The 16,719-nt window shown below is 37.7% G+C and overlaps 1 protein-coding gene across 3 annotated transcripts in view; it reads right to left on the bottom strand.

Moving 5' to 3' along the window:
* Nucleotides 1-1,847: 1,847 nt before the first annotated feature.
* LOC124714563 (dual specificity protein kinase CLK2) overlaps nt 1,848-16,719 on the bottom strand; it is a 34,193-nt gene continuing 19,321 nt past the window's right edge. For 2 of the 3 annotated variants that reach the window (XM_047243033.1, XM_047243034.1), the window contains 3 exons: nt 13,797-13,902; nt 12,922-13,139; nt 1,848-2,898 (listed from right to left, as the gene is read on the bottom strand). In XM_047243033.1, coding sequence (XP_047098989.1) covers nt 2,796-2,898; nt 12,922-13,139; nt 13,797-13,902 — 427 coding nt within the window. In that variant the 3' untranslated portion in view covers nt 1,848-2,795. Of the gene's footprint in view, nt 2,899-12,902; nt 13,140-13,796; nt 13,903-16,719 lie in introns of all 3 variants that reach the window. The other variant, XM_047243035.1, reaches the window with a different exon arrangement.

Here is a 16,719-nt window from a genome sequence, read left to right as displayed (position 1 = left end):
GGTTTCCTCACTACAATCTTTTGCTTGCAGCACATAACACCTTCTCACTATCAATGCAGTAAAGCCCCAACATCTGTCCCTAAGTTTCTACCACTTTTGGCGACTGGAGATGGAAAATTTGTATATAGCTGTGGTGCCCCACAGCCACAGTTCAGGTCAGGTATCGCAGATTTTCTATACCAGTACATCATTGATAGAGGCTGGGCCCATGGAGGGAGAGAGATCCTTAGTTGCCAATACCCAGTGTTGTGGAACACACTTAGTCCTGCTTCTACGAGATTGGCCCAGCAACTGCGATCTGGTGAAAAGCCACACTACTGCCCACAGCCTTCAATTTCTCTGAGGTAAGCAAACCCACCCAACTAACACTTTTGAGATCCTGTGGTTGTCACATTTTATTATCCTATTGAATATTGTTAAATTAGCACAACTGCTCAGAATGGGTTAGAGCTTTCATGCCTTTAAACTGATTCCTCTAATGGAACATTTGTCTCCAAATAATTCACTGGCGGGTAAGAAATTTATCTACCTAATTTTCTTGCATTCTGAATACAAAATCATACTGCCCGCACTCTACTGTATTTATTAATCGCTCATGATTAGGTTTGTATCTTACCTCATACCATTAATTTTTCATGTTGTCATTTGTGTGTTACTTCAAGACTTTTTTTGCTTGCACTGGTTTGTGAAACAGTTAGGACAACTGCTCTGGTGATCTGATAACTGTACAATGTTCTACCTATCAAACACTTATCTTCCATGGCATAGTTACAACCCTTTAATATGAGTTTACAACTCCAGTCTTACAAGGGGAGGCTATGACACTGGATCCACGGATTTACATCATCCTTTGTACACCTTTGGTAGGCCATTAAAGCAACACAATAAGCAAGTAATAAGGTGAACTACATTGGCAATTATGAGAAAAATACACCTATTATGTAACTGATGTATCTGTGCGTAAGTGCCAACGTTAAAGAGTTCATGGTGGTCATGTGTAGAATTCAAGCTTCCTAAGATGGAATGTGTGGGAAGCTATGGTTCGACTCACTCAAATCTATTTTTTTTTTAAATCAACTGTAAATTCTGTGATAGAAAAAAAAAAAAAAAAAAAATTGCACCTACACCATTCATTCTTGCTACATTAGCAGGATCTCACTGCTGCTATGCAGGTTAACTGCCAAACGCGGCCTGCCTCAGTGTCTGCAGCTTGAATCATAGAGGTGCAAAGTAGTTGCTGATACTTGATTTACTTGTCAAGAGTTATAAATATGTTTGTTCTGATAATTAAAATTTATTTACAAATAGTGAGTAGTTAAATAACACAAAATTCACTAAAAATTCATGCAAATTCATGTAGTTTTTAAAATTATATTACCTATCGAATGTCATAGAAATTTAACAATATTACCAGTGATGTTAAAAATACAGATTCAAAACTATGGTTGAGCCGGAGTCTAACTGTTGCCTCATACAGTCTTACATAGCTTGAACACTACCCCCTTGACCACTATGAACATTATCATCTGTCACCTAGCCATAGAAACGTAAATTATATAACGTACGCATAAAACTTCTCTTGCGATTTTCTCGAAATAGCCAGAGTAGTGCACCTTACTACTTTTTACATTACGTTATTTTAATGGTCTACTAAAGGTGCACAAAGTTTGAAGTAAATCTGTGATCCAAACAATGTGACCTCCCCTTCTTAGAAACTGAAGTACTCTTATTAATTTTATAATCTACAAGTCTGTATTTCATGTTTGGGTGATTGATCACATCAAGCAGAATCTTGAGAAATGGAAATGCCACCATTGATTTACATCTCTTCTGAAGAAAAAGGAATATCGAACAAAAGGTAGCCTTTAATGACACTATCTTTTATTCCTATTTACATATGACCAAATTCCAAATGTGGGCTTGGATATTTGGTACAACGAGTACTGGAAGTTTTTTCATTACATATGAAGGCCTCTTACTAAGAAAATTGTGTACAAATAATAATGATTGATATAATCCCAAGCATATCGGATCTCGAAACGACATTACAACCACATATGGTTCTTAGATGTTTGTAACATTATATGAATATTACAAGTGAATATTCATTTCTAATTACTAATTTACTTTCTTACTGCCATAGTAAATTTTCACATGTAAAAGTATTCAATCTACAACAATGAGGTGGACACAGACCATGACAATAAATGCTTAATGCTCCAGTAAAAAAGAAAGTGATCTGCAATAAACAAAATAATCTGAGACAATTTTAGAAAACTGGACAAAAACATTACACTAAAAAAATACTGCTCCAAGTCTGAAAAATATAAATTATTTATTACTTATATTGATCCATCATGAAAATGGGATTTTCTTTCTTTTATAATATGAAGATAACTTCGAAATTTTACAAATATTCACAGTTTGAGGCAAATGATCTTTACAATACTGCTATCAATGAAGCAAATGAATATGAATTAAACATGTAAAACACACTTTACATAAAAAGTCCTTAACGTTTTAGCAGTCCTTTTACTAAGACATTTGTATCAGCCCTCTGGCACACACACACACACACACACACACACACACACACACACACACACACACACACGTATGTACAGATATACAATAATGGGTGACATGGAAAGTGTCCCTATCAGGCACTACGTTACAGTGAAAAATTCACTTCCAGGGAACCTGAAGCACTTCTTTTGCAGTAAGTCACTTCTTTTCAGGAACAATGCAGCTGTCCAAAGTCAAAATAAGGAGACAATGGCAGCTGGATGTCTGACTCAATTGTCCGAATCACCGTATGCACACCTCGATGTTGCTACACCAGGTGAACTTCCCCGACTGCGACTCGTACAATGAGTTCCAGAACGCGGACTCCCATACCTGTGCACATTAAACATAAATATTGTCACTCCATGAGACACAACTCAGTTTAAAAATTTCAGAATGCTGGATCATGTAAACAACTTGAGGACAGCAGCACAAAACTCCTAGGTTTTCCATTAAATGTTTAGTGTGGCAAAACTATATTACGGATATGCTTCACAACTGCTACCAGATTTTACTATAATGTCAGTCATTCAAAGCAGTGAAGGTGTGTGTGTGTGTGTGTGTGTGTGTGTGTGTGTGTGTGTGTGTGTGTGTGTTCGAAAATGTCTTCCATCTAATATTTTGCTGCCAACTTATGTTTTCAGCAAGGTACCAGAAAAGCTGTAAGTGTTTCAATGCATAAGCCATAACAAAGAACAAAGATCAGAAGAGAGCAGTTCTGGATGAGGATGTGTTCACTTAAAATTACTATGGTGTAAGGCTGGTATTACACTATCATATTTCTATGACAAAGATTTGATCAAATATTCGTCAATTTTGTTTGGCAAAGATATTTGACGTGGTGCTAAAAAGGGGTGTTACCATATTTTTCGTCAAAGCTCAAGATGGCTGACAACAACATGTTATTATGCGCAGCAGTTGCATGTACCACAACTGCACTGTGTGTGCATTTGGAAGAGAAGCGGAGGGGGGAATAAGAAATGTACCTGAACGAAGCCGTGAGCCTTACAATGAAACGATAAAAGCAGTCAACAAAATTTGCTACATGAGCTTCTAGCAGAGGACATAAGTTGTACACAAATTACTTAAGAATGGATGAGCATTCATTTCATTATTTGCTCAGTGAAGTGTCATCATATCACAAAGCACAATACTCACTTAAGAACTGCTATATCCACTGAAGACAGACTCACAGTAACATTTTGATTTATCGCTACAACAGAGTTACCCTTGCTTACAGTACAGCACTCTAATAGCACAGTGTACATTAACTAAAATAATACCTGAAATGCCTGAAGCAATTTATAAAGCACTAAAGGACCAACATCAAAGTAAAATAAATGTTCAAAGCACTTTATGTGCAATAAAAACTATTTTTATTCTAGAAAGTAATAATTACATTTTGTGTCGCACAACTACAAAATTAATAGAAATGTATGAAGCTGATGAGACACTTGACAACGTCGGGCATCACGAGAACAAAAATATATTAAGAAGACTGGCGAGCTAAAACACACACACACACACACACACACACACACACACACACACACACACACGCGCGCACGAACGCGCGCGCGCGCAGGGTGTCCTATTTATCTTGACCACCCGAAATAACTGTTTGTCCCTGCGCAAATTACAAAATGTTTCAAGCAAATGCTTTTTAGCCATCAGTGGACATCGATCAGCGTGATTGCCTTCGTTGTAGCACTGTGTTATTTTTTTTAATTACAAAGATATGTATAGTGGTATGACTTTTTTAAATGGTACCCTGTATTTTATACTCGGTAATTCATTTCCTCTCCTAAAGACCTATTCAAAAATGTATCACAGTGTACCATTCATTGAAACACAACATTATTAATTACATAAAACAACACTGACGTTGACGCTCCCAGCACTTAAGAGCAGGTACTAGGGGGTAATGGATCACATTCACGTGCTGACGTTGACAGATGGCAAATGTAAGCTTAAGTAGAATGCACACCCGTCATTCCGTCAACCATCGTCAGTTGAAGAGTTGTGGGAGTAGAATGTACACCAATGAAGAGAAGGTATAAATGTTACTCGTCTATGGGGACTGTTAAGTCAGCAGAACAGTAATCTGCAATTTCTTATGTACAGGTACATTTAGTACAGTAGTTTAGTCCATTTAAATATTATTGTGTAGATTAGGTATACAGTTAAGGCTGTCCCTCCTAGAAACTGGATCGACATTTTTTTTTATTGTTGTTGAAGGTAGGTGAAATGATAAGCAGGCACCGGAACTGTACGGAGAGCGATAACCTGACAAGAACCCACTTTCCATACTTATGTTTTCTCGTCTTGTTGCGATGCTGCAGGAAATTGGTAGTTTCAACCCACGACAATGCAATCGTCTTAGCACTCGCGCAGACAAAGCTGTCGAAGTTACTGTGAATCCACATGTTAGCACACAACAGTTTGAACACGAGATTGGCATTCCCAAAACCAGTGTACATCGTATTCTTACATGTCAACGGTTCCATCCTTACCATGTACACCTACATTAAGAAATGGATGGGAACAATTTCTAGAATCCTGTACAGTTCTGTCAGTGGGCACAGCTGCAAATCTTTGCCAATCCGAACTACTTCTCCGATGTTCAATTTACCAATGAATGTTCCTTCTCAAATAAGGGACAGGTAAACACAAGGAACATGCATTATTGGTCCAGCAACAACCCACGATGGCTTTGACAGGTGGAACATCAGTGTCAAGGGAGGGTTAACGTCTGATGTGGGATGCTTGGTACTACAATTATTGGCCCTTATTTCATCAATGGTAGTTTAAATGGCACAGCGTATGCCAACTTCCTCAGACAAATTCTTTCTCCTTTTCTGGATTAAGTGTCACTAAGAACCACTATGCGTTTCTGGTATCAATACAATGGAATGGTCGAGGAGGAACAGTTACTTGGCCTGCAAGGTCTCCCGATTTAAATTCTCTGGACTTTTTTCTTTGGGTATGCATTAAAGACATTGTCTATCGCGATGTAACAACTCCAGAGGACATGCCGGAACATATAGGGTTTTAATTGTCTTCGGCAGGCAACACTGCATTGCTTTCTCGTGAGAATAGCTTTGCCGGAGGACATTAATTTTCTTTTTTGTATCATCAGAGGTGGGCCCTATCTCAAGGCAAATGACGTCCACATTTTTTTTTTTGTAGCTCTCCAGTCTTCTTAATCTATTTTTGTACTCACAGAGCCTTACGTTGTAAAGCGCCTCATCAGCTTCATACATTTCTATTAATTTTGAAGTTGACGGGACAGACAAATTACACTTCACAGCCATGTTTACAAACACGCAGCGATGCCAGCGCTCCAAGGGGTAAAGTTTCACAATGCAGTTAACAGAAGACAAGTGACTTATGATCAAATCTACTGCAAGGCCCTAGATTTAATCATATTTATTTGACGGCAGGAGAGATTTGAAGAAGTTCCCTATTACATCATCATATTTCTTTGACATAAATATTTGACATATCAACTTTGACAAAGATATAAGATAGTGTAATACCAGCCTAATTACTTAATTAATCACTTTGCATATGCTATCTACGCCAAACCATCAGCCAAACTCGTTGCACTATGAATTACAAAAATTTTATCTTAAAAGCCCTTCAGTACTCTTAAAAATATCTATAATGTACCATACTGTAATTGTCTACAAAGTCAGTGTGTATGGTGACATTTTTAACAGCTTTAAAAATTTGTTTTCCGACTAGCACTTTGCATACAATGACACACACAGACACATCTGAGGTGGCTTTATTACCTTTCATTTTTCCGTCTCCCCTCTCCAATGCAACCAGAAGATACAGTAGGCATCAAGTTTCTGATTACCAGCATCGGATAAAAAGTGGTGGCAACACTGCCGTAACATGAAGAACATATGCCCAATGTTATGCACACTGTCCACAGGTGACAGCTGAAGGTCACTTAAAATAATGTAGTGAGCAGTGTTGGCGTCAGCTGCAGTGTGTGCAGTTGAGGAGGAGGCCAGTTCAAGCACCCTACAGCTTGTTTAGGAAATTTGAGTGTGAGTGGATCAGGACTGAAATAACACACGGTCGGAGTGCACATTTCTGCAGACTGCACGAGGCATGCAATCATCGAGTACTGTCATATTGTATGGCGACAAGAAAGGTGAAAGTGTTTCGGGATGGCAGGAAAATCATTCAAGATCAGGCCAATGCATAGAAATGCCCTACTTCTCCTCATCCACATGATGTGTGCCATGAACCAGATGCTACCAAAGGCATGGTTATTGTGGCTTTTGATATCCATGGGTTAATCCTATATAATGCTGTACCACAGAGGCAGATGACCCTTCAAGCTAATACTTCAATTTCTTAATACATCAACTTCGACCCACACTGAAAAGAAAGACAGCACCTTCTGGCACTGCACCCATCAACCTTTAGGAGAATGCACCATACAACATGGAAAACCATATGCATGAGCTCCTGTGTATGTGAGGGTGGGAGATACTGAACATACACTGTATTTATCCCAAATGAGTGTGCATGATTACGAGCTGTTCATCAAAATGAGAAACAGACAGCGAAACACAAGAGAAGAATTCATCCGTGGCAGTCCTTGCGAGGCACACACAGAAATGGCATGCTAATGGTGTGTGACGCCTTCCATTTGTGGGGAAAGTTATCGAGATGTGGGACAATTATCTTGTGGCCATGTAATATGGTGAACATCTGAAAGTCTGGTAAGAAAAAGGGCCTCTACTTTTCATCCAAGCCATGTAACGGCAAGCGCCCGCCATTACTGACAACGCCCTTTTGACCAAAAGCTTAAATGTTTAGTGGTCTTTTCATTGAGTGTGTCTGCAATTTGAGGCCTCCTGTGTGGTAAGGAGCAATTTATTCTATTCATAATATTGCTGTTATTCCATCCACTGTTTGCTAAGTGTGTAATGTACCTGAACTGCATTCGTGTTATCACCCAAAAATCAGTATAATAATATGGTAGAGCTGAATGGTATGAGCTGAGCACAGAAAAATTATACCAATCCAAACACAAACATATAGTAACAATGGGTTCATATGCAGCACTTGCTGCCCGTTTTCACAAAAAGTTCAGATTCTTGTAGTTCGTATTTCATGGACTCTTCCATACACCTTCAGAAAAGGTTACAAACAGCGAAATACTAGCTCAGTAAAATACTAACTACTTTGCATTAATACTTGTTAGGTCTCTTGTCAGGGGTGTATTTATATTATTTTTATGGGCAGGGAACAAAAGCTGTCACATCAATAATTATCCATGCCACAGCTACGCACAGTGTCTGTCTATGATATGGAATCTAAACGTTTGAGTCAAGGTGGTCTTTGCATGCAACAAATTTAAATCAACTTGACCGTTTTATTCAAATTTTACTAGTTTAATTACAGAGAAGTAAGTTAAAAGTACATATTACAGATGAAAGATAATATAAACACTGAAAAATACTGCAATTTCAGTCTTCTCTTAAACTTTCGATAGGAGACTTCTAGCACTTCTGCTGTAAATTTTATGTTCCTATTGATGTGTATCAATGCTAAGCCATTCATTCTGCTTTCTGCCACGGTGCTAAGAAGGTAAGTTTTCAAGTGTTGCAGTGCAGAAAATAATCTTTATCCTGTGCTAGTAGTGACAGGCGGAACTCATAGGAGCTGAATGAGGACTGCGATGTTTGGCACGCAAGATGAAGTTTTATGAGCTTCTGCTGGAGATGCTGGCTTGTGGTCTTATCTTTTCTACAACTGATTCCAGATTATCAGTTCCCCCTTCAAAAACTGCGAATGTGAGAAATCATTTTTCTATATTTCAGCACTCAACACTTCCCAGTGGTCCCATCAGAACTGTGTTTTGGTATCGGCTTCTTTAAATGACCAAATGGCCTCAAGGTGTGCTTTGGGGTAATACAGGCAACTTCATTACACATAAAATCTAAGAAAGGAATCCAGACTGTCACTCTAAAGTAATCAGCTGGGGCATTTTTTCGATTCTTCTGTAGTGCGTAGTTTTTATGTCTGTGCCAAATTTCTCAGCAATTTGTTCTGGTACCTTAAAGATACGATGGAAGTGTGAAATATTGTCCTGCTGAAGTTCTTTGAATCTGTTACACGCAAGCACACAAACTTGCAATAAATTCTCAAGATGCAGTTGTTGCAGTGCAATAGTTAGGCTAGGAAATAGGTCTCGAAAATGAAGGACAGCATCATGCGCCTCTAACTGATGTGTTTCACACAGTTTCTTTACTGTGTGAATCCTTTCCACTGGTAGATATTTGAGCCAATGACTAGCACAGGGACTGTAAATTGTTAATAACTTTTCTGTGATATAATTGCTCGAACTCCTTTAAATTCACCACTTATTTGCTGCTCTATCATAGGCTTGTCCTCAGAAATAAGATACAACAATACTATTTGCTTCAATCTCCTGAAGGATGGCGTTTGATACAGATTGTCACTTACCAGGTCATTAATGTCAATGCATTTTAGAAATTATTCTCTTACAATACTACTCTCAAGATTAAAGAACCTCATGCACAGTGATAATTTTTCAGAGAAGCTTACATCGGGTTTCTCCGTCTGTTATTACGACAAAAATTTGAATCTCTTAAAGGAATCTACCACTTTTCCAGCAATAACATCAGCACAGCAATCTATTAAATTATTTTGTGTTGTCTTACTGATATAAATGAATTTTTTGAGACCATATACATGTGTTTTGTTAATATTTCATCGCCTGCATCCATTCGAAAGTACTGTGAAGTGGGAGTTTTCCTCGGAATAAAAATTTCAATGATTCACTATTTATCTCCTGTCTGTCTTCACCAACCAATAATCTATCATCTCTACACCCCCACAAGCATATAGTCTGGGCTCCACGTTCTATTATTGCCTTTATAATTGGTATTAGTTTTTACTATTTTTATTCACTTTTCCACCTTCTAACCTAATCCATTATTGTTAAAACATCCATTGACCTCTTCAATCACATGCAGGCAACCACATTTCTCTTACAATACCCTTTCTCCCAGTCACTGTCTATTGTTACAGTTACTTTCTTATCCATTTTCAGTGGTCCATTCAATAGTCTTCCTGATTTCATACTGATTTTGCCTCCTCCTGCCCTAGCAAACAGAATGCAAGCTTTACAAAATCCACCACTTTTGTTATTAGACGCCATTCAAACATTTTCTTCTACCCATTTTCTCTGGAATGATCACATTCTATTACCATCTGCTACTTGCAGGAAGCAAAATTTGGCAGGAAGTACGAAAACAAACTTCAACCACTGAAGTATTAATTAGTCAGATTTTAACGTCTGTTCACTAAATGATAATCATCATTTTCATGTATAACAGTCTTGTCATCAAATAAACCACTCACATTACTTACAGAGGAACGACTAACAGAAGCTGAACCCACAATTGCTTGAAATGATGCCCTTCTCTAACATTAATTTCACTATTACCTTTAAGTGTAAAAAAAAAAAAACCCCACCCTAATGAAGTTTTGTCGTTTAGACCCACTCATATCATCTCCAGCTTAATGCATAGCGGGAATCAAACAAAATAATTTATGCTTACAAACAACTGTTGAAGTGGTCACATTTTTCAAGTTCATCCCACAAGTAATAGATGGCCAACCTTGTTTGTTTAAATTATACCGAATTTGAATAGCTGTGCCTCTACTACAACCTTCTACCAGCCACAGTTGCAAATACATATGTGCAAAATGCATGTGTCATGAATGCCGTGTACCAACAAGCAATAATTTATTTTTGATAATAACCATTTGTGTGTAGACACGTACCGCTGACCCCCCCCACCCCCTTTAAATCTGCCACTGTCTATTGTTGATATTTCAATGGTTCAGAAAATGTGGGAGACTCATAGCTTATATGCCTCATCCCGTAATGTAAGCTATATAGAAACTTAATGGATGCAATTTTATGTTTTTTCTGCAAGTGTGTGACCTATTGTCTACTCTAAAAATCCCCAAGCTCATAGCAAACACAAGAGAGAGAATTAAAATTGTATAAATCACGACAGTTTCACACGCGACTGTTACTACTAACACAGAACTTAGCTTATGCAGCAGTGGTTACGACATAAAAACTATACATTAAAAATGCTTGCAGTAGCACCAGTTGTATAAAATTTCTCAATTTGTAATTCTTTAAGTTTGATTAAAACAGAAAACATACTGTATGCAGAACAAATGTCAAGCTTCTCTTTCAAAAAGACCAATACTGAAAATCAAATTTCTCTACAAACATTACCAATTTTGATTTTAATTTATTTTCCTCAGATTAGCCCCACCTCTTTGTTCATAGCCTCACATATTCATTATTCAGTCACAAGATATGTAAAGGGGTGTTTAGACAAGCCGTATTTCATGACAATATGTGGTTGCAACAGCACTGAGCTGCAATGCATGCAGTACTGTTGATGTTGGAAGTCCTTTGCCAAAGTTATCCACCGACGCTGAGAATATTTCATATTGCAGGGCCATTTCTATCTCCGTGCTTGTGTGTAAGAGTCTCCCTAACACTGTCATCTTTGTTTCCTGCTTCTCCCAGTGACAGCACTGCAGTCACGTTCTGAACAACAACAACAATACTTCATTTTTGCTCATTGTTGTACGCAACAATGGAGAAATGTACAAACAAGAGAAATATGAATTTCACAAATGCAACTTACGTTATGACCAGAGCTATGGTTTGTCAGAAGTAATGTACATAAAGATTGCATATAGAAAAAGAAGAGTTGGTGAGCTGTTACTGATGAACTCAGTACCACACTTGGGAAGCGCAAAAAAAAAAAAATTCCGAAGGCTTCGAATCTATGGCAAATGTGAGACTGTATCATGTTTCATTAATATTTGCAGCCACTTTCTTCTGTTGCTAATAACTTCAAAAATGTTTTATCATCAAAATAAGAAAACTTTCGCCTTTTGCAACCATCATCTATTCGAAAAGTGCCGGACATGTTCCATGTAGTCATGTTACGCATCTTCATTTTATTAATTATACATATTTTTTGTGAGAGATTTGTAGTGATTTCTTTTGCAGTTTGTTTGGATCTATCTATTTCTATTTACAATTATATATTTGTGATTTTACTCACATTAATTTTTGTGTCCCCTTCATCAGCCATTTGTTGTCCCTTATGTGCTATATCACGCGCATTTAGCAAGTAAAGGACAACAAATGCATGAATGTAACTAAAAAACACACACATATAATTGTAAACAGATATAGATTGATTGTAAATAACTGCAAAAAGATCGGCACAAATACCACATAAAATATATCTAATTAATAATTTTGTATGTGCTACAGAACCACTAAAGACTCCCAACACAAACAGGGGAAATGTTACTGGTACTCAAGAATAAATTTCAGTTGCAAGACAATTAAGTTTTCCTATCTTTATGATAAAAGATAATTGGTGTTATGTCACAAGTTTCCATGTGCTGCTGCTGCTGCTGCTGGTTGTGGTGGTGGTGGTGGTGGTAGTAGCAATAGAGGAGAAATTCTTCAGTTCTACCAAATAATTGCACATGTACACTTCTGGTACCAAAAGGCTTATTGCTGAATAGTGCACTCTGAAGTAGTACAGTGAACTTTTGTTCTGATCACCAGAAGCTAAAAACTGAGGATGATCACGAATCTTGTTTTAGCTGGTATACCTACTCATATTTGTATCAGTTTTAGCAGTTCTTGGACCAACTGTTTCTATGAGATACTTAAAATCTTATTTTGACATGTAGTAAAATTCTAGAAAAAGCATGTATGCAGTATTAGTTCAGGAGCAGAAGGTTCTGAAGCATTACGCTTACTTAAAGAATAACACATCCACAAATCATAGTTATTCTGTTTCTTTCTAACTTTATTCCTTTTGTGATGTAAAAGCAGGACAGCTGCACACACTCCCACCATATTTTATTTCTTCCATTTTGTGGCATTAGTGTGGCCCATATATATACTTCTGACCCAGTAATGTACTGCTGCAAACATAGCTGGACATCAGTTGGCAATCAGTCATTTTTATAGCCCATGTAAACATACCAATTCAATTCATATTTCGAAACTGCAGGATAGGATCCAGGAAATAATATAGTATAATACTTTCTTAAAAGTGACTTGTCCCAATACAGTATTAGTTCAATTTCCTTTACTATTAGTCACCATAAAATGATTTGAGGTGTGGTCCTCAAACTTCTGATTAATCTTTAACTATTTTTATGATGTGCTACTGCAAGCAATGCATTGAAACTAGAGAGAGCGCTGAGTTGGCGCTCACCCAGCGCTAGCCTCTTCACCGTGAGAGGGAGTGGCTTCGCTCGCGGTCCCGGTCCGAAGATGCACTGCCTCCACCACGCCTGTCACTGCCAAGCCTCTGATGTGGTGGAATTTTATCGAAGAATGGATGCCTCATTGCTTCAGCTAACGTGATGCGTGCTGAGGGTTCATACTCCAGCATTCGAGACACCAAGTCAAATAACTGCCGATGATCCTCATCATCACTGTGTTGGTATCGCTAAAAATATTGCAAGTTAGCATTACTTCCACATTCATAGATTTGCAACAATCGATCATAACAAGTACCATTATTTAATTCCCCCTGAAAATTACAAAAGTCAATGAAATGAGAGGTATTTTTGTTCAGTTGTCAAAATTTAGCCAATCTCAAATAATATAAAAATTTCCAAGAAAATGCATGGGTATAAATCTAGGCTGACTACTATGTAACTAATGTTAATTGGAAAGGACAGAAGATATAATTTAAATTCTATATTGGAGCAATATATTATTAGTTACTTCGAAAACTGTATTGGGAAATATTGGATATGGGAACCACCACTTAAAATTTTTGTACGCGTTAAATTACATAAACATTAATACTAAAACACGAGTGAAATGTTTTCCAAGCAGCCAGTAGATGCCATTGACAGCACGAAGTAAAGCTGCATGTTTGTAAGGCAGTCAACATTCTCAGATCGCAAAAGAAAAAGAAGACTGCAGGTACTGTCACTATCATGTCATATGAACATTCAATGGTTGAAATTCAGTACAGATATATAATTCACTAATAACTTACAAATACAAAGAGTAAAAATTACTAGTACAGTGACAACCCTCACCCATGAATTTACTTATTAAAATTGATTAAAATCAAAGATTTTCAGTAACTTACATGTAGAGGCTTGCAATTTTCCCTCACATAACGGCCAGCAGAACTCTTTTCATCCCAGTCTAGTTTCCCATGATAAAAGTACTTCGTCTTCGTCTTCCGTGCCATTCTGTAACAGGAAGTAAACTTCAGTAATTACATTTAAAAACATGACATTACTAGCTGTAATGAATAACTAGAGAACATGTATGAGAAACGCAATTCAATCCTATTTGCTTATAACTAAAGTGTGTTATTTGTACTTATGATGCCATCACATTTCTCTGTGCACAATACTGAGTAAAATGTGTTAAGGAACAAGTCCCATTCATTTTTAAAATATTGTGTCATTTAATGAACACAGTTTAACAAATGCTGGATTTAGCTATGAAAAAATGTGTAACTAGGTTATAAGCAATGTCTAAGTAACAGACTGTAATGTACAAACGGTACAAAGCAAAGTGTTTGTAGGGTTAGGTACCTCAATTGGTGAAAATGGAAGCCTTATAGGATTGCTTTGTTGTCTGTCAGCCCGTCTGACTTAAGAACCCTTTTCCTCAGTAACAGTTTGCCGTATCAAGCTGAAATTTAAGTCACAATAAGGTCTATGGGCCCCTGGCAGTGTAAGACATTAAATGTTCTAAGCCACAGGTGAGCAACTGGTGACCCACGGGCCTGGATCTGGTCTGCAACTGGTTTCAATCTGGCCCGCAGAAAGATATGTGCAAGGCAGAGAGAGAGAGAGAGAGAGAGAGAGAGAGAGAGAGAGAGAGAGAGAGAGAGAGAGAGAGAGAGAGTCACACTCACTCCCACTGTACTCTGCCCAGGACATATTTTCAGATTTTTTCCATGAACACTTGGCTCTCCTCTTAAGGTTAGCAGCTTGTGACACATGCCAGTGAGTTGTACGTACTTCCTGCATGTGCAATGTAATTTCACCACTTCTGCATTTGAACAACAAACTAAAACTTGTTTCCAGTCTGAGCACCAAGTTATGGCCCATGTGCTCATGCATATCTTGAAAATGAGTGAAACAGCTCACTACTGTGCAATGGTGTAGGGAGAAGTATTTTTGTCACTTGCTCAATGCTCTCTCTCTCCCCACTGATAGATAGGAAATGTTAACACTAGGTGATAATGGAATAAAAACTACCAACTAGCCCTAAAATGCCTATTTGAACGACAGCAGGATGCTGTTGATATAGGTACATTACCCCGTAACATGGTTGCCCCAAGTTTCCCAAGTGAAATTCCCTGATTTCTAGACAAGCTGTAGTATTCTTCCGTGACAAATTTCGAGATCTCAAGGGCAAGTTAAGATGTAAGTTGACAATCTGACTTTGAAGCTATGGTACAAGAAAGAATAGTGCCAACGAGGGGGGTGGGGTGGGATGAGGGGGGGGGACCCTTGCAAGCAGATGGCGTTTCTTGATGAAAGCAAAAGCTGTAAGTACTAACATTGTCTTTTGTAATGAATTGTTTTTAGATGGGGAATGCAAGCCAAAAGGTATGGGTGTTTCATTAAGATCAATGACATTATTTTAATAAAATGAAACATTTGGTGACAAAAATATGCATTTCCTTGGTGTTGCAAGACACATTTAAAGTTCGTTTAACAATTTCAGAAATAAACTCAGAAAAAAGTAGGCTCTTGAACAAAGTGTATAAGGTGGGGAAGAATTGTGTAAACCAACACACTCGGTGACCACCAATAAAACGTTGGTTCTAGTACATTTCTCGTTGTCAGATACTACCCACTGTGATATATCATCATTTTATAGGTATTTTGTGATTTTCCTTTCCAGAAATATTTGAGTATGTAGTGTACAAACTGCCAGCAACTGAATTTTCTTCTTCTTATCACCACCAGGGTGTATACGTGGACAAGAAAAAAAAATTCCCAGATCTCCCGGGTGAAAATACACTTTTCCCATGTTAAATGGCAGTATACTTTCCGTCGGAACTGTAAAACTTATCAATCCTTTGAATAGATATGGTTTTATACAGCAGCATAGAATTTCTCGGCAGTTTAGAAAACAAAACTCGGGGGAAAAAACGTTTTGGAAAGATCTTTGATAAGCAGCAACATGTACACTGCAAATTTTCGTATTATGGAAGTATGAATTCAAATTCCACCAACACGAAAAGTTAATGGTTTAAGTTACTATACATAGTGTTGTACAAGAAGAGCAAAGCTTTCGCATACAATATTTGTCTCTAAGATTAATAAGCTACAACAGAAGCTAAGCTTTCACATATAATGTTTATCTGTTTAGCACATGTTACACTTAAAGACACATACAAATACGCCAGCAAAATTTTTAATACCGACATAAATCTCTGATCTTCTGGGCTCAAAAATCTTCTACATGGCTCGTCATCAAAGAGTTGATTTTTAAATGAGAGCAAACGCTTTGTGATTTAAGAAATTCATCGTACATTCACGCACATAATTCATCTTGCGTAAAAGAAAATCTACTTTGAAAATAAAGCTTTTCGAACCACAATTCGCAATATTTTCCCGTGACCTGTTAGAAATAGATTCATTTCAGCAGTTGCCAGAGAGCACCAGATAAGAGGCGTCACCGCACTTGCGCAGCTACAGTGACGTAGGAAACCAGTATGTTCGTACATGGAAAACATTAAAAGATCTTCCTTACATTATGTCATAAAAGAAACAAGACATCAGAGGATACTCCAAGAGCGCCAGAATTTCGTGAACCATACTAAAATGCATAGTTCGCCTTAAAGCGCACATTTGTGTGTCCAGATTCCCAATGACTTGGACCTCGACCTGATATTAAGCTTTTTTGGTATGGTTTTCGGGAAGTAAATTTCCTTGGAGTACCAGTACTGTCTTCTTCTTCTTCGCGGATGGATCACTTAGAACCACGCGTAATCAACATTTGTTGGGCTTCCTTTTCGCCCAGTATTCCCTCATAAACAA

This window comes from Schistocerca piceifrons, chromosome 1, assembly GCF_021461385.2.
Source record: "Schistocerca piceifrons isolate TAMUIC-IGC-003096 chromosome 1, iqSchPice1.1, whole genome shotgun sequence".
NCBI classification, from domain to species: domain Eukaryota; kingdom Metazoa; phylum Arthropoda; class Insecta; order Orthoptera; family Acrididae; genus Schistocerca; species Schistocerca piceifrons.
This window is presented reverse-complemented; position numbering and strand designations above follow the sequence as displayed.